Source organism: Cebidichthys violaceus, unplaced genomic scaffold (genome assembly GCF_023349555.1).
Source record: "Cebidichthys violaceus isolate CVI_PGR_0920_01 unplaced genomic scaffold, fCebVio1.0.p SCAF_35, whole genome shotgun sequence".
Taxonomy (NCBI): domain Eukaryota; kingdom Metazoa; phylum Chordata; class Actinopteri; order Perciformes; family Stichaeidae; genus Cebidichthys; species Cebidichthys violaceus.
The window spans coordinates 1,686,960-1,703,935 of NW_027176539.1; the positions used below are offsets into that span (position 1 = coordinate 1,686,960).

The 16,976-nt window shown below is 42.5% G+C and overlaps 5 protein-coding genes across 5 annotated transcripts in view; 2 read left to right on the top strand and 3 right to left on the bottom strand.

Moving 5' to 3' along the window:
* Positions 1 to 541: 541 nt before the first annotated feature.
* Positions 542 to 5,179, bottom strand: tmem165 (transmembrane protein 165). Its single transcript, XM_068725404.1, has 6 exons — positions 4,858 to 5,179; positions 3,561 to 3,789; positions 3,300 to 3,475; positions 3,005 to 3,187; positions 2,414 to 2,519; positions 542 to 2,251 (listed from the first exon to the last, which is right to left on the bottom strand). Exons 1-6 carry the CDS (start codon positions 5,008 to 5,010, stop codon positions 2,175 to 2,177), a joined length of 924 nt encoding a protein of 307 aa, XP_068581505.1. The 5' UTR covers positions 5,011 to 5,179; the 3' UTR covers positions 542 to 2,174.
* Positions 5,180 to 5,916: 737 nt separating this feature from the next.
* On the bottom strand, positions 5,917 to 8,581 carry srd5a3 (steroid 5 alpha-reductase 3). The gene is made up of 5 exons (XM_068725491.1): positions 8,355 to 8,581; positions 7,488 to 7,639; positions 7,226 to 7,411; positions 7,020 to 7,145; positions 5,917 to 6,782 (listed from the first exon to the last, which is right to left on the bottom strand). The coding sequence occupies exons 1-5, from the start codon at positions 8,570 to 8,572 to the stop codon at positions 6,523 to 6,525; spliced, it is 942 nt and encodes a 313-aa protein (XP_068581592.1). The 5' UTR covers positions 8,573 to 8,581; the 3' UTR covers positions 5,917 to 6,522.
* A 429-nt stretch (positions 8,582 to 9,010) lies between these two features.
* On the top strand, positions 9,011 to 11,757 carry rpp21 (ribonuclease P 21 subunit). The gene is made up of 5 exons (XM_068725495.1): positions 9,011 to 9,152; positions 9,274 to 9,374; positions 10,312 to 10,394; positions 10,506 to 10,631; positions 11,159 to 11,757. The coding sequence occupies exons 1-5, from the start codon at positions 9,096 to 9,098 to the stop codon at positions 11,242 to 11,244; spliced, it is 453 nt and encodes a 150-aa protein (XP_068581596.1). The 5' UTR covers positions 9,011 to 9,095; the 3' UTR covers positions 11,245 to 11,757.
* A 246-nt stretch (positions 11,758 to 12,003) lies between these two features.
* aqp12 (aquaporin 12) lies at positions 12,004 to 13,638 on the bottom strand. The gene is made up of 3 exons (XM_068725492.1): positions 12,988 to 13,638; positions 12,330 to 12,446; positions 12,004 to 12,186 (listed from the first exon to the last, which is right to left on the bottom strand). The coding sequence occupies exons 1-3, from the start codon at positions 13,580 to 13,582 to the stop codon at positions 12,059 to 12,061; spliced, it is 840 nt and encodes a 279-aa protein (XP_068581593.1). The 5' UTR covers positions 13,583 to 13,638; the 3' UTR covers positions 12,004 to 12,058.
* Positions 13,639 to 15,199: 1,561 nt separating this feature from the next.
* Positions 15,200 to 16,976, top strand: part of LOC137883834 (nucleotide sugar transporter SLC35D2-like) — a 9,216-nt gene continuing 7,439 nt past the window's right edge. The window contains exons 1-4 of the mRNA XM_068725490.1: positions 15,200 to 15,381; positions 15,568 to 15,599; positions 15,890 to 15,976; positions 16,117 to 16,184. Of these exons, the coding sequence (XP_068581591.1) occupies positions 15,276 to 15,381; positions 15,568 to 15,599; positions 15,890 to 15,976; positions 16,117 to 16,184 (293 nt within the window). The 5' untranslated portion in view covers positions 15,200 to 15,275. The remainder of the gene's footprint in view (positions 15,382 to 15,567; positions 15,600 to 15,889; positions 15,977 to 16,116; positions 16,185 to 16,976) is intronic.

Below are 16,976 nucleotides of genomic sequence, written 5' to 3' on the forward strand. Positions count from 1 at the left end.
TTCATGCTGGAGGAAGTTGTAAAAATGACACAAGCTTTTTAAAAACAGTCTGTTGCCAAGTCACTGAAAAAAACAACGAGAAAATGTTTTTTTTGTTTCCAAAGAGAAGGATCCCCAAAATAAAAAGGACACGTTGTGTTAAATGTTGTGTAGTTCTGATGTACGCACTAGAAACAGTTTTCAGTTCATATTTTTGTGAGGCTTTTGGTTTTGGTTCGTGAAACTCACTGCTGCATATATATATATATATATATCCTTTATTTAACTAGGAAGTCACATTGAGATTAAAACTTCTTTTACAAGTGAGACCTAAAAGTGTATTCAATTATTACAGCAGAAATACTGTTATTGTGACGCTTCACCTCTACTGCCCTCTGCTGGTCAGCTTTAGGTCCTACACCTCTACATCCTCACATCCCAACAAACAGTCCGTCGCTGCGACGCGGTTAAATTATAAACTAAAAAGCACTTCAGCAATTTCTTGAGCCAAACCAGCATCATTTACTCCCCTTCAACTTGAAAATAAAAGTGTGATAAAACATTCTGTTATAGTATTTATTTCATCCCTTCAGCTCCACACAGCAACACATGAAATCATACACATGAAACATCTTTATTGAGCTTCTCTTCTTTTAGATTTAAAGGCGTTTCAACCGACCAGTATCACAAACAAAGTATTTCACAGCCTGTCAAATATTGACAATGCAGCGTCGGTCTGTTCACCTCTTAAAAAATATATTTCCATTCCTCGTTTGTAGTGATCTCTCTCTCTCTCTCTCTCTCTCTCTCTCTCTCTCTCTCTCTCTCTCTCTCTCTCTCTCTCTCTCTCTCTCTCTCTCTCTCTCTCTCTCTGTTTCTCTCTCTGTTTCTACAGTACATCAGCTTAAAGGGAAATGAAGCTAAATAAATAGTAAATAAAACAGGTGTCGCCGTTGCTGCCACACAGCTGCTTGTGGCACAAAGGAGTGACTTCTACTGGAAGTTATCATCAGCCAGTGTCACCTGTTCTGTACCTGATTGTGTGTGTGTGTGTGTGTGTGTGTGTGTGTGTGTGTGTGTGTGTGTGTGTGTGTGTGTGTGTGTGCGCGCGCGCGTGCGTGCGTGTAACGTGCACATTTGAGCTGCGGCGTAGCTGTAACTGTAAGGAAACACGGCGACACCTGGACGCAGAGGTAATCTAGTGGTTCAGGTCTCCGTCTCTCTCAAAGGATTTTATTCAAAGTGTGGTTCTATGGTTCTATGAGGTACTGCTCCACAGTCAGAGGCAGCAAGATGTATGAACAATGAACAGAATGTGTATCAGTTTAAGTGAGCGCTATACTTAGAATGTTCACTTCTATCCATCTTTGCTCTCTTTAAAGCCACCGGACTCCTTTGACAAACCGAATAGCTTTTCATATTTGACAAGGTTTTGTTGAAGGAACATGATTCTACCGAGATGATTCATCTAAAGCACGTCGTTATAATTTACAGTATGTGATTCACTGAAGTCTCAACAACACAGACTCACTACCAGGTGGAGGCAGCAGCAGAGCAGCAGCTCAGTGCTGTAGAGCTAGAATCAGTGTTTTAGTGAATGGAGTCTGGTGTCTTTGTAGAGATCAGAGATAACAGAAAGGTCCGTCTGACAGCGAGGTGAAGAGGAGAGAACATCCTGAATACTGATAGAGGTTCTTTTAGGAGTCTAGAACACGTCCACAGCAGAACATGTCTTTGTTCTCCTGTCTGGTTCTATGAACTCATGTACTGTAGTAGAACACTGACTGTGGAGGAGAACCTCACTACCATCTGTTCTGTGCTGTTGGTTCCGTTTCCAGCGGTTTTTCCCTCACAATGTGGAAGTAAAGATGTTGGGTAAAGTCGGCCCTTATTATGGGATTTTGTGGTAAAAAAAAAAAAAAAGTCACCCAGAGTGAAAGATGGAATAAACAAAACATTCAATATTTAAAAAATAGAAAGAAAAAAAAGGCAAAATCTGTTTGAATGGACTCTAAGTGTCTCACTAAGTGTGAGGACAGAGCTGTTCAGAGCGGCTCCAGAGCTTTCTGTGTGTGTGAGCATTAATCATCACAACGTTCTTCATAATGATTACACGTTACGGGGGGGGGGGGGGGGGGGGACCAGACGTCACACGTATGTACAGACACACAACCTGAAAAAAGTCTGTCGTCCAATTAAAATCCAGCGTCGGGTTTGATGAAGAGGGCGGAGAATGCGAAGGCCAGAAAAACGATCCCTCCGATGATTGTAACTGTGGAAACGAGAACGTTTGATTATGGGATGGATGATAAGACACAACCATTCATCTGTGTGTGTGTGTGTGCTGTTCTCTAGAGATCAAAGGAAGATTAAACACGTTTTATGAAGCAGAGATTTAATAATCAAACATAATATTAATAATATAACGTCTCACCGGTTCTGACGGATATTTTCTGGGCGATCATTCGTCCTCCGATCACAGCCAGTCCTGTACACAAGCAGTGACCCAGAGTTCCTCCCACTGCGACTCCAAATGGATCCTGGGAATTATTCAAAAACAAAAAGAACACAAAATGATACAAACAATCGCATTCAGTGTTTGTGGTTCAGTTCAAACAGATAAACAAAGGATCAATCATCCAACAGTGAAAACTCATTCACGCTACAGTTTATCAATATATTCATTCAGTTTCTTCGTATTATGATCTTTTCTTCCTGTAAAACTAAATAGATGTAAGCTAGTATGAATCATATCATGACAATACTCAGCTGTGAATATTTTGCATCAAAACTATTCATACTGGCGAATAGATTAAAGAGAAAAGCTCTGAGTGAACGTGAGCTCTTCTCTGGTAAACAGCTACACAGTGTATATGTCCAGGGCTTTTATTGTGAAAGGTAAGAACTGAAGCGGTGGCCTTCGTCAGGGTTGAAAAGCGTAAAGGTTTAGCTCACATGTAGCATCTAACAACAACCAGCAGAGACACTTTTATGCTTTAATGTAGAGGCGGAAGACGTGACAAACCTCCCGAGCAGCCAGGATGATGGTGGTGAGCTGTGAGCGGTCCCCCCACTCTGCCAGGAAGGTGAGGGTGAGGGCCTGGATGAAGATGGGCGAGATGATGCTGTGCCACTTCCCCTGAGGCATGGAGGTCCCGGATCCAGCCTCCACGTCTGGAGTCCCGTTAACCAGCTTGGACCGCTGGAGCTGCGCAGACGACACACCGAGGTTTAACCGCTCTATTTACATCACGTTAAATGACGCACGCTTGATTATTAGTGTCGACTCATCGTCGCACGACCCGATCTGCCCGACTCACCTCTTCGTCCTTCTTCTTGATCTCTGCCTGCACCTCCTCCAGCTCCTCCTGGCCTTCGTCCGGACTCATCCTCAGCCCCTCCCTCAGCATGCGCACACCGAAGATGGCGAACAGAGCGGTGGACACGTAGTACGTGTAGATTCTTGGTATGATGGTGGTGGCGTAGCCAAACAGCACTGGAGGTAAATTGAATTATTACCCAGCAGAAGATGGAGGAGCAGCTCCATGTTACCAAACCCCAAAAAGAACGCTCCTACTAACCTGAGAGACAAGTCATGAGTCCCAGGGCCAGCATGGCGCCCGTCAGCACCGTGAGGCGGTTGTAACGCATCGCCATGATGGCCGCGATGAAAAACGTCTTGTCGCCCAACTCGGACACGATGATGACGGAGATGGAGGCCACGAAGGCGTGGATGAAGCCCAGGTCTGCTTTGCTGGAGGGGCCATCCTCAGAGACCAGCGGGCCGATGGGGTGTGGACTCGAGGCTTTCTGTCGAGAAGAAAAGCAACGCGGCGACAGTCAGACGAGTTACACACGGGTCACGAGGAGAGTCCAGGGTCTGGACGTCTGACCCCGGATCTCCATGCTTTAAAGTGCCGATATCAAACGGGTCTGTTAAGTCACTATCCATCGGTTTAACAGACCCTGAGACCTTAAGGTCTAATCTATCGTCTCCTTCTAATTTATCGTCTCCTTTGGTTATGGTCTCAGGTTTAGGTTAAGGGTGATTCTCTGTACTGGCACCTCGGCTCTGGAACTCTTCCAGTTAGTCTCCGATCTGCCGACACTGTTTCCGCTTTTAAATCCTGTTTTATGACACATTTTATACTGACTTTTATTTATTTATATATTTTTACATATAGCCCTGTTGTGCAACACGATTGTAATGGTTCCACCTGTCCTACCTTCTACGCTTTGGAATGATTCAACTGGAAATGTAATTTATAGTCTTCTAATTGTGTGCTTTTATTTTATTGTTTCTATTTTATTGGTATTTGTATTGATCTGCTGTCTATGGAAAGCACTTTGTGCTCCCAGCTTAAAAAGTGCTTTACAAATAAAAAAGATTATTATTATTATTGTTGTTGTTGTTGTAGGTGGTAACACTCAATGGTGATTGAGCCTATTGCGATATTTATTATTTTATGTATTTGCATTTTTGTATCTGTGGTGACATTCCTGCTGCATTACAGTTAAAAATGCAAATACATTCTGAAAATGTGCATGTTAGTATGAAATGTCATCATTTAAGCACAATTATTTTGTTTTTTTATCGCAAATTCTAAATCATCTTAAGGATGTCCACCTTTTAAGACTATAATTGAAAAACGTAAACATAACGTCCGTCAGCTCATCTTAACTTTCCTTATTTAACTATTTAACTTTCCCCGAAACACAACGAGTATCTGCAGGTATCGCTGTTAGCATGTAGCATGCTAGCTCGGAGCTGCTAGCTAGCAAGCGCCGAAGCAAAAACACCGGCGTCGAAAAATAGACAACTCCCCCCGCCTCCTAGTTTAACTGATGAACAATAAACGTATAATAAAAAACGTTTACTTCTTGTGGCGGTTGCTCTTGTGCTGGTTTGTTCTCATCCGGGACGGAAGCGACTCCGACCGACAACAACAACACGGCGGAGAGCAGAAAGAAGAAGACTCGCGACACATTTATATCAGCCCGTCGGTCTCCTCCGCCGAGCGCGAGACGCATCGTGGCGGCCGAAATAACCGACAAAAGGGACGGTTCTCGGCTTTTATTTTGTCGTCCCCGAATCACGTAATATCATCGGCAACAAAAGCTGGCTAACTTCATATTAGCCACCTAGCTTTGCAATTGAGGAAGTCTTCGGTGATACACGTCACGAACACACCGACTCCGAGCGCCGAGGAAACTCAGAGGTGGGCGGAGTGGGTGGAGTTAGAATCTTTGCTGCTGCGTACGGAGACATGATTGGACCGTAAGCAATGGTGACGTGACGTACGCACGGGGCAGCTCAGTGATTGGATAGTCTGCTTGTTGGTTATGTAGACGAGTTCAATGCTTGCAAGAAAGGAGGAAAATCAAGCTATCATGATAGGTTGAGCATCACTACAAGTCATAAAATATATAAAATAATACACTATATTTTATATTTACTGTATATTATACCTCTATATTATTATTTAATCATATCAGTCTGGTGTATTTTTAACATCACGTTAAGTTTAAGTTAACTTTTTAATTTTTGTCTCCAACTGTTCTTGAATAGGTTTATTTAAAACAAATATTCTTATTCTTATTTATTTTTTATACACTACTTAGAATATTTATTTATTCTCTATTTATGTGTACTGTTGCTGTCTGTGGATGAATAAAGGTTAATCTTATCTTAAACAAACTCAAAATATGTTAATAACCTTTAAAATGCAAATGTACTAACTACTTGCAAAAATGCATATATTCTGCACACTTTTACAGTTACAGTAATATTAACCAGTTTTCTGGCAGAAGGTTAATTTACAATCAATCAATTCCATCGCTATCTAGTGGATTCCTCCAATACTACCGCAAATATACACTTAATGATTAAAATAAATAAGGCATACAGAGAGTAATTAAACATGAAACAGATTCCACTCCCGTGACAAGTTTTCCTTTTTATTGGGTAGAAGTGTTTAAGTATTTAATTACAACGAAAATTATTTCATAGTTCTATATCATATGTATCAAAAAAACAACTTCCAAATATTTGTACAACGGCAGACATGAGAAAAGAAGCCCAGTTCCTCACATTGATTTATGTTTTTGTTATTTAAATTTATCTCGTTATTGTGACAAATCCGCCTATTTTAACAAAACCTGCTCGTTATACGAGGTAAACCGGTAATACAAACATTCAGTCAAAACATCAATTTCTCAAAACGCCTCATTTTATCAACACAACAATGTTTCTTGTGCGTCATAATAGAGAGAATGTGTCGGTATTATTGCATAAATGTACCTCATAATAACAAAAACAAGATGTTTTGTTCACATCAGTTTCTAGGAGCAGCTCACTTCCCCCCCAGGGAGTCTTCAGCCGGACGATTGTTTCTGCAGCTCTGCGACGCCTCACCGTCCCACCGTCCCACCGTCCCACCATCCCACCGCAGCTACAGCTGGTGGTCCAGAGCATCTAGTCAATCGATGCCGACGGTGAGGAGAGTTCGTCTCTGACGCTTCCTGGATTTTACACCTCCGTCCTCACAGCACATACGGTATGAACGCCTTCCTGTGCCTCGGGTACGACTCGTATTTGCTGACGTAAAAGTCGTGACAGAGCTGCGCCGCCAGCGCCTGGTTGAACAGCACATAAAGCACCACGAGCCACCAGGTGAGACACCCGCCTCCGAAAACCAGGCTCAGCGAGACGTAGATCAGCAGCTCGGCGAAGTAATGCGGGCAGGAGACCAGCTCGAACCAGCCTCCCCGTGGCACCCTGTGAGCCAGCGTCTCCACCGACCCTACAACAGGTTGTATTTGACCAGAGCAAGAGAGAGAGAGAGAATAAGCTGTCTGTGACGAGTCTGAAGTGAATTAAATAGTGTTTTAAAAGTTAAAACAAGTTTTGAGAGTTCAAGGTACCTGATACATACTGTAACTGGTCATTTTGTGGGTGAAGTATTCCTTAAAGTACACATTTGTAGTAAAAGGCCCAAAACACCCAGCAGCACTGGTTTTAAGCAGAGACAGCTGCTTACCTGACTTTCCGGTGCGAAGCCCGGCCAGCAGCACCGTGGACTGATGCTGCATCAGCGAGGCCCAAATGAAAAGTGCACTTCCTGCCACATGACACCAGTCCAGCTGAGAGAGGAGGGTTCCGGTCCCTAAAACAAAACAAACATCAAAACCCACACAGCAGAACCGGCGGACAGCGGATCGCAGAGCGGGCCGATTTCACTCTCACCTTCTCCCAGACGATCGGCGCCGAGCACCGTCAGCCCCAGAACCACGTAGTAACACACGCCGAACACATACTGCACCGCGTGAAGGGCTCCGTCAGAGAAGACGCTGACGAACAGGCACTCCAGCAGCCTCCTGAGGGAGTGGACGCAGAGCAGCAGCTGCACCAGCACAGTAGACAGCTGTGGGACTACAGACCGGATCAGTACCAGAGACGGAGCGGGTCAAGCAGGAAAACACACCAGTGTAGGAAGTAAAGCGCCTACCTTGACTGTCGGTGTTTGGTGCGTTCGTCAAAATGTCTAATACTCCAGTCAGCCATGACGGGTAGGACTGATGCTGAGATATGGAGATCAGGTACAAAAGCAGAAGAAACCCGTTCCAGACCACAGAGATGAAGTAGAAGTGCCAGAACCATCTGAGAGGAGAAATAAGACACAACGTTATGTAAGGAAAAACTAGTACACAACAGAGGAGAGCTGGTGACAACAACAAAGTATATCATATTAAAATAATACTAATAATAATAATAAGGGAAAATGAATTAAAACAATGCAATGAGAGACAAATACATGTTCCAAATATGTTGAAAATTAAACTATAATAATAATAATAATACAAAATAATTGAAAATCTTAAAAAAAATGAACAAGCACAGAAAAGAGCAAATAATTTGACTTTAGGGAGTTTCATCTGCTGTTTCTATAATAAGCAAAGATCCCGTTGTTATTGTTTGTAAGAGCAAGAGAGTTCATCATTTAATTAAATTAAATTTAAATATACACTTCTGTTTATGATTAAAGAATGAATAAATAGAAAAGTTCAGAACATAGTGTAGAGATTTCTACTCATATTATCATAGTAACAGATTACATCTTTAAGAGGAAAATAGTGAGTAACATTGGTGGTATTAAATACATTTAAATTACTTTATTTCAAATTCACACTGAAAGAATAAAAGAATAAACGGATAAATGACATGATTGTTGTGTGTTTAACTAAATTAGCAGCAACATATTTGAGTTATTTATGTTTTAAACAATGAAATGAACCCCTAAAACTTCATATATTTATTATATATATATATATATATATATATTGCATTATATCACATTTATTCACGTTACTGTTACCTTTTCGGGACGTCAAACGCTCGCAGCCAGGCGTCTCGTTGGAGGTTCTGTTTGGTCTTTCCGTACCGAATCAGATCCTGAAACAAAACGTAGAGACTCGTTTCTTCATGTTTATATCTTGTTGATATTCTGTGAGCGCAGAAAGCTAAAAGGAAACATGACGCCAGAAAAGACCATAACACATCCGTAAAGCTCGCGCTAAACGAGCCCCGCGTCATTCTCCAGCTCCGCCGGTTTGAGCACAATGTTTTGTGCAACGCTGAAAAGAGTCCGTCGGGAAACGGTCATAATAGTTCCGGATGAAACTTTTGTTTTTTTTTACTACTTTTAAAATAAAAGTGCGCAATACACTACTTTTTAATTCATTATTGAACTTTGCGCACAACAACCTTAACCCTATCGTTGCCGTGGCAACAAGTGCAAACTGACGTTAGCCTATGTTAGTTTAGCTTAATTAAAGCCATACTGTGACAATTCGGCATTTTTTTTTTACTAAACCAATTACAACTAACAACAATCACAGCCTTAAAGGACCTTAATGTATTGTCACATATTGTCAAATAACGGAAAATAAAGGCTAAAAAACTACCAAAGGGAAGTTGTGACAGCTGCCACAAACGGTGGTAACTGTCGCAAAAAGTCGCGGCAGCTGAGCTTGCAAACAGGAAGTGCCATTGCCACAGTTTGAGCCCGGAGAGCAGCCGTAGCAGTATTTCGTTTTTTCCCAGACTTTTGTAAGAAATGGCAGCCCAGATGAAAGACAAAGACGCGTACCAGAGACTGAACTATCTCTACCAGGTAGGAAACGAACAAAGAGGGGAAACGTTGTCGCTGTCACGATGCTAACGGCAGCAGTCACGTGGCTAACATGCTAGCTACTTTGCTCAGCAGACACTTTTTTTTTAAAATCTCTTTACAGGCGGCACACTGCGTTTTATCCCAAAACCCGGAAAACGTGGAGCTGGCTCGTTTCTACTGCTTCACGCAGAAGACCATCGCGAGACGTTTAGTTCTCAGACAGTAAGTTTATCTTTTGATGTCCAGTAGAGCTCATTTCGTCAGGTGTTGGTTTTATTTTGAAGGCGAGAGTTGATGTTTTATTTTCTTATTTATTTTCTTTGCACGGGGATCAAATGTACATACACATACATTAATAAGTATTGTATTAATGCTTGTTTACATCAACAAAGCCCATCAAAAACATTAATAATTAAACTAAAATGCAGTATTTACTCAAGTACTGTACTTTTGAGGTACTTAACCTGAGTATTACAACACATCTCAGGGGGAAATATTGTACTTTTTATTGATCTGATAACTTAAGTTACTTTGCAGATTCAGATTATTAATATAGAATGTAAATCAACTAATCATCTATAATGCATGTCTGCAGATTAAACCCAGCAATATACACATTGATTTACTTCTGCATCATTAAAGTAACACAATAATGCTGCATAATGAGTACATTTACTTTTGCTACTTGATGCTAATACTTTTATACTTTTACTTATTAAAGTTACTACAAGGAACTTTAACTTTAGTGTTGGTTCTGTCGCCCCCTGTGGACTAAAGCTGTAGTGTCTCTGAGCACCAGAGTCCCTTTAGAAAACCTCTCATTCTACTGCAGCAGGGTCTGACAGTCTGCTCCTCTCAGTCCTGGTTCTGGTTCTCCCGTGCCTCCCTTCCCTCCAGTGGGTCCAGCAATACGTCCTGAGCTGAAGGAGGTTCTGGTGAACCTGCATGAGTTCATCTGGTTTCACCAGAATGCGACCCGGTGGCTCCGATGACATCATTCAGAATAACTCTGTAGAAACAGACCATCTTCTCTCTGATGGAGGTCCGATAGAGGATCAGGACTACACTGAGACTGGCTCAGAACCAGTTTAAAAGTTCCTCACAGTAGCTTTCAGCCAACGAGAAAAACCTTGAAGTCTGATTGTGGATTTTATTGCAGAGACCCGTCAGTGAAGAGAACATTATGCAAGAAGTGCTGCTCGTTGCTGGTCCCTGGTGTCACTGCTTCAACAAGACAACGAAGTAAGTCAGTCCATCATTTATACTGAGAGTCCAGTTCTATCTATATATATATATATATATATATATATATATATATATATTCAGAGACACTGACCTACTTTGTGTTTTTAGGAAAAAACAGCAAGGCCCGCTTCACTGTGTTGAGGTGCCTCAGCTGTGAGCAGAGCAAGACGCTGCTGAATGATCCGGATCACTGCTTGTGGGTCGACCGTCCAGAGGCTCAGCAGAAGCAGCCAGGTGACAAAACCCCCGACTGTCTGTCTGTCTCTCTCTCTGTCTGTCTGTCTGTCTGTCTGTCTGTCTGTCTGTGTGTCTGTCTCTCTCTGTCTGTCTGTCTTCTGTCTGTCTGTCTCTCTCTCTCTGTCTGTCTGTCTCTCTCTCTTTCTCTCTCTCTCTCTCTGTCTCTCTCTCTCTGTCTGTCTGTCTCTCTCTCTCTGTCTGTCTCTCTCTCTCTCTGTCTCTCTCTGTCTGTCTTTCTCTCTCTCTCTGTCTCTCTCTTTCTTTCTTTCTTTCAACAACTGGCTCTAGATCACCTCTCTTAATCCGGTCATGTTTTCACATGTTGACACCAAATCCTACAGACTGAACCTTTAAGTAGATCTGCAGTGCATTCATTTTAAACAAAAATATATATATCAGCTAAATACATGTCTACAGGTGAAACACTAAATCAATGAAAAATCCATAGTTTGAGTGCTCTTGAACCAACAGGATCATATAGCAGCAGCTGCTTGTTTCTCACCATACTGTCTTCTTTCTTCCAGGTCCTTCTACTAAACAACAACCAAAAGACAAGAAAGCTGCTGAGTCAGCGTCTTCTAAACCCAGAGCTGCTCAGAGCAGCACGTAGCGTCAGTCCTCCTCTGACCGGGGAATATCAAGAGCTGGTATTTCTTTTCTTTTTTCAAATGAAATGTGTAACTTTATGTTATCCACGATCTCTAATGCATGTTTGACCTCTGAGAGATCATCCTCGGTGTCTTTCTGCAGCGTGTGCTACAGTTCATCAGTATCAGTAATAACATCATGAATATATCTCCGCACCGATGTGACGTCATGTTATTAGATAGTTTATAAGCTCCTCCACGCGACACAGGAACAACAAAAACACGCGTCACTCGCTGCCTGATCGCTACTGCACATGTGCAAACTAGTAACACACACCTGTAATCAAACACTCTCATGCACCTGGTTTTTAGTTTTGAGTCAGCAGGAGGAGAGCTAGTTAACGTTAGCTGTTGGCACAGTCCTGAGTATTAGTTGAAGTAGATCATAACGTTATCGAGCTGTTTTCAAATGTGACAATTATGTTTTTCACAGCAATATAAAAGCTATTAGAGAGGGAAATATGACGGAGTAAACTTTATTTAAAATGTGTTTTTAACTCACTGAAGAACAAGTTCAGGTCGACGAGTCGAGGAGGATCAAACTGTTTGTCACAGTGTGATTCCTGATGCTACCACCAGATGGCCACCATGTGGCGCGCTACATAGTCAAAGGAGGAAGTGTTGTTTCCTAAAAGTAGAACTTTCATCGATGGTAATGATTTTATTGAAAATTGTTGACAAGAATATTTGACGTTTTCTGTACAGTAAAAATCTCTTGACTACTTTTCCTTTTAAAGGTTGATTTGAAAAGAAATAAAAAAAAAAAAAAAGTTTCTTTCACATTTTCTTCTTCTCTGCTTTGTCGGCCTTCTTCACTCTGAAACGCGTCTTCTGAAAGTACAGGAGGTTCCTGGCAAAGATCCTCGGGATGTGGCCCATGTACACGAGCAGAGCCACAGTCATGCCTGGAAAACAGACGCTCACTGTAAACGCTGCGTTCACTGACACGTGTGTGTGTGTGTGTGTGTATATATATATATATATATATATATATATATATATATATATATATATATATATATATATATTTCATTTCAATGTGTCTCACCTGTGAGAGAGCCCAGCCAGTAGACCACCGCGTACTGAGAGAAGGTGAATCCAGGACACTGGAAGGTGAGGCCGTAAGATAAGGAGGGACTCATGTACGCTGAGGTGTAGCCTTTGGCTGCAGAAAGAGAAATAATTCACGAATACAGTTAATGTAACGTTATTATACGGTTTAAAGAAAGAGGACGCTGACACACAAGTTCATTCATTCACGCTTGAAGCAGAGGATGACTGGTGATGTTCAAGAGACTCGAGAAGCACAAACCTGATCGTGAACTTCAGTGAAATATATTAGAACAAACAGCTAAAATAATACTATATTTTCTTCTCTTTTAAAGACTTTTTGTAGCATATTTGGCCAAATTCATAAACAGGCATGACTGGTGTAACTGAAGTAACTAAAGGGAAACAAAGGTTGCAGGTTTTAATAAGTGAGTTTGTATTTTGAGAATGCACATGACCTTTGATCTCAGATGAAGCTGCACACGTACTGAGTCACAGCAGAGCCGCACAAGTCTCTGTTCTGCAGTGATTTACCGTATTTTGATGATGGTCTTTCTGTGTTCCAGTTATTTTCCTGCACTCATCTTCTCATATTAACAGGCACAAAGTGTTTTGCACCGATTACAAAGCAGGGGCCCGGTTCCCCTGAGTCTTACCTATATGGGACAGGAAGGTGAGGAAGACCGCGATCAGAGGCACGCGGATCAGAGCAGACCTGCGTCTCAGGTTCAGGAGGACCAGGTGTAAGACCAGCGTGCAAACGCACTCGGTGAAGAAGCCCTGAAGCGGAGAGACCAGCAGAGACGTGCTGCACTCTCTCGCCATCAGGTTCTTGATCATGTGCATGTCCGTCAGCTCCAGACTCCAGTAGTACGCGGCCACGAGGAGGGCCAGGTGGGCCCCGAGGAACTGGGCCGCGACGGCCAGCAGAGCGGCCACGGCGGTGGCCTCCAGCTGCAGGAACTTCAGCACGACCAGGGTGGTGTTCCCCGACGCGTCGCCGCTGATCACGCCGTGCGTCAGCAGCACCAGGAACAGCACGGTCAGGGTCACGTCAGGACCCAGGCCCCCGGCCCACTCGCCCACCTCCACGATGGTCTGCACCTCCAGCCGACACGCCACCAGCATGAACGAGGACGCAAACTCCAGAACGAAGGCGAACCGAGGCCATTTCTTAAAGAGCGCTTGGACCAGCGCCGCGAAAACGACAACAGCCAGGAAGTACCCCAGAGACGCGTTCAGCCCGGACATGGCTCTATTTCACCCCAAAAGAAATGAGTGAGGGTTTGACCCAACGGCTCCGCTGTCTGTTTGGCAACGTGGCGCATGCAGACACACGTTTCTTATCAGAGACACGTCTCTTTATCCCACAGCCACCTGCCAAAATACACATGGACCGCAACACAAGGTCAGGTCAAGCAGTTGGCCCTGAGTCGGTGTATAATTAGATCTCTCTCTCTCTCTCTCTCTCTCTCTCTACAGGATGGCGCTCACTTCTAAACGATACTTTTACTAAATGGCTTGAAGTGGAGTTAAAATACAAAATGAGAACATGTCACCCACAGGGGGTCATAGGTTGTGTTACGACCCGGATCAAAGGGTGCTGCGTAAATAAGAGACCAGACGAGTGTCAAAGACGAGACTAGTCCTCCCAGTGGAGTCTCTCAGGCCACATACACACTAATACGTCCACTCAGTTTTCATTTATCTGACAGATTAAGTTACTTTTTACAAAAAAATAAATCACATGATCTGATGCAGTACTACTAATGCACCCAGGAGTATACAAAGTATCTCTAATTAGCTCCACATTGATGAACAATTGAACTAACTACTATGAACAACTAATAATTAAATATCGTTTTGAATCCAGAACTTTAACTGGTAATGTGGTATTTTTTAGAGTATTGAGAGTATTTTTTACTTGCTTCAGAAAAGGATTGGAGTACTTTCCTCCACCGCTGTGTATCTGTGCTCCTCCATCTTATTTGTCATCAGAAATACAGAGTCTTTACGATCACGTTTATGACTCAGAGCTGAGCGTCTGCTCGTCGGCATTGGAGCATTTTATTAATTTCTCCCATTTTATGGACCAAATGTCACCGTCTGCAAAGAAGTCCTAATGTTGTCCTTGTCTCTAAACTAGACAAACGCATGTTATTCAGAGGTTTGCTGAACTATTCAATGGAGTCATGTTCATATGACCCTGGCAGGTTGAAAGAGGACATTTTGAATGCAACAGTTCAGGATGACCCTGTAAACTGGGTTATGAAATCATTCAACAGATACCTCAAATACGTGGGAATTCAAACTATTTGGTGTCAGTAAATGTTTTAAAACGTGTGCTTTTTTTTTTTTAACCTATGTTGAGTTCAATTAAATCTGTTTTTTATAACATTTATACACGGTGTCCAAACCGCCTTTGACTCAAAATAACAGATACGAGAGAGAGAGAGAGAAAGAGAGAGAGAGAGAGAGAGAGAGAGAGAGAGAGAGAGACTTTATTAATCCCGCAGGGGGAAATTTTATAAAAATGCAAATATCTAATGCACAATATATACAATGATATACAATGAAATATAATATTATGTTTACTAACTAAACAGTAGTGCAAATATTTAACCAAACAATATATATATATATATATAATTTTTGGTTTTCTATATATATATATATAGAAAACCAAAAATTAACATTGGCATCATTTTTCACACGTTTAAAATTAAAAAAACTAACTTTTAAATTGTATTTAGCATGAAAGAAAGGGTTAAATTATCTTTAAAGCTGTGATAATCAGATTTGAGGCGGAAGTTGTCCGTGTGCGCATGCGCGTTGTGTACGTGTGTGTGTGTGTGTGTGTGTGTGTGTGTGTGTGTAGCCAGTGGAGTGATGATGGCAGAGGAAGAAGAGCCGACGCTCAGAGCGGAGTGAGCGCTCGTCGGGGATGGCGGACAAACCTCTGTTTGTGAAGCTGGTCGCCGCTGGATTCTACGGCGTCAGCTCGTTCCTCATCGTCGTGGTGAACAAGAGCGTCCTCACCAACTACAGGTGACGTAATGGCCGACTCCTTCTAACGGTTCTAACGGTTAGCGAGCTGTATATTAAAGCAGTGCTGTGTGTGTGTGTGTGTGTGTGTGTGTGTGTGTGTGTGTGTGTGTGTGTGTGTGTGTGTGTGTGTGTTAGCTACACGGCTAGCTACAGAGTGCTACGTTAACGTGCGCTAACTCTTCCACAGGTCCCTTCTTCAATATGCGTCGGAATTGGACAAGTAAGAGAAATTATCTTTTGCTTTATTTTTTACAAACAAACGTCACTACCTGAAAGCAGGCAGAGATGACGTAACTACAAGCATTCTGCCTGTATATGTAATATTTTAGTTATTGTGGATTTCTTTACTTATTTAATATTATTTACTGTTTTATTACTTATTTGTAATACTTGTTTTGTTGTTTTACTATGTCTCTCGTTTGCACTATGCTGCTGTAATCCTCTACATGTCCCCGATAAAGGATTGTTTCGTCTCACCTTAAGTCATTTCCTTCTTGCACATGTGTGCAGATGTTGGCCACAGTGGTCGTGCTGTGGGTGGGCAAGGCTTCGAGGGTGATCACCTTCCCGGACTGCGATGAGAGCATACCTCGCAAGGTGAGAGAGAGAGAGAGAGAGAGAGAGAGAGAGAGAGAGAGAGAGAGAGAGAGAGACCTCCTATTCATCCGTCCATCAATAAAAGACATGACTTCCCCTTCACCAGTCACTCACTGTGTTTGATACTTGTGTTCCTGCAGACGTTCCCTCTGCCGCTCCTCTATGTGGGGAATCAGATCACGGGTCTGTTCGGAACCAAGCGGCTGAAGTGAGTCCTCGTCTCTGGCTTATAGGGGAGTTATTTAAATGTCGTTATGAGCTCGTTGGCTCCTTTTTATTTTTCCGTCCTGGTGGAAGCTCGGCTCGCAGATAAACACAGAGTGCTTTTTTTTTTTTTTTAAAATGGACATGAATAACCCGTCTGTGATCAGAACATACGGCTCCATAAAAGGGCTATTCATGATCCACATGAACACACTCGGCGACTGTACACACTCGACTCAACGCTGACTTTTTAAAAATGGTTCGCCAGGCTGGCAACGTTCATAGTCGACTTACACTTTGAGTGTTTAAGACACTTTGCCTCAGCTCGATAGTGGAAACCCAGTGTCAGCTCGGGGTGTGTCCTCTAGCCTCGTGGTTCTGTGGCTTGTGCTGCGTTGAACTGGTGAATTGGACGCGTCACGTTCTGAGGCGTCCTTACTCTGCGGTACCAGAGACACTTCATACGTTTTAGTTTTTCCTTCCGGTTCTTCACAGTCGCACAACTTAAAGTTTGTTTCACCATTTTCCCTCTGAAACAGATGCCCGTGTCAGTCAGTAATGACTGATTTAAATATCAGTAATCTGATCTAATATTTGTCATATTAGAAATGTATGTGTTTCGGGTTGCTGTCCCTTTTTTGCTTTATGTTAAAATGCGGCAACCGAAGGCCAAGAGTCCCTGCTGTACAACAATACAGGATGTGAAACACTGAATGTTAAAGGAACCTAAACGGTGTCACTCGGTCTTTTTAAAGGGTTGAATCTGACTCAGTCAGAGATCACTGGCTGTTGATGT

Excerpts from the sequence above, each read along its gene's own strand:
- tmem165 (XM_068725404.1), bottom strand. The coding sequence starts at position 5,010 with ATGCGTCTCGCGCTCGGCGGAGGAGACCGACGGGCTGATATAAATGTG. Across the intron at positions 3,476-3,560 it reads ACTCATGACTTGTCTCTCAG|TGCTGTTTGGCTACGCCACC; the intron begins GTTAGTAGGAGC and ends ATTTACCTCCAG. Across the intron at positions 2,520-3,004 it reads TCATCCTGGCTGCTCGGGAG|GATCCATTTGGAGTCGCAGT; the intron begins GTTTGTCACGTC and ends AATAATTCCCAG.
- srd5a3 (XM_068725491.1), bottom strand. The coding sequence starts at position 8,572 with ATGACGCGGGGCTCGTTTAGCGCGAGCTTTACGGATGTGTTATGGTCT. Across the intron at positions 7,640-8,354 it reads GCGTTTGACGTCCCGAAAAG|ATGGTTCTGGCACTTCTACT; the intron begins GTAACAGTAACG and ends TTCTCCTCTCAG. Across the intron at positions 6,783-7,019 it reads GCTTCGCACCGGAAAGTCAG|GGTCGGTGGAGACGCTGGCT; the intron begins GTAAGCAGCTGT and ends AACCTGTTGTAG.
- aqp12 (XM_068725492.1), bottom strand. The coding sequence starts at position 13,582 with ATGTCCGGGCTGAACGCGTCTCTGGGGTACTTCCTGGCTGTTGTCGTT. Across the intron at positions 12,447-12,987 it reads CACCTTCCTGTCCCATATAG|CCAAAGGCTACACCTCAGCG; the intron begins GTAAGACTCAGG and ends CTCTTTCTGCAG. Across the intron at positions 12,187-12,329 it reads CTGGCTGGGCTCTCTCACAG|GCATGACTGTGGCTCTGCTC; the intron begins GTGAGACACATT and ends TCTGTTTTCCAG.
- rpp21 (XM_068725495.1), top strand. The coding sequence starts at position 9,096 with ATGGCAGCCCAGATGAAAGACAAAGACGCGTACCAGAGACTGAACTAT. Across the intron at positions 9,153-9,273 it reads GACTGAACTATCTCTACCAG|GCGGCACACTGCGTTTTATC; the intron begins GTAGGAAACGAA and ends ATCTCTTTACAG. Across the intron at positions 9,375-10,311 it reads AGACGTTTAGTTCTCAGACA|AGACCCGTCAGTGAAGAGAA; the intron begins GTAAGTTTATCT and ends ATTTTATTGCAG.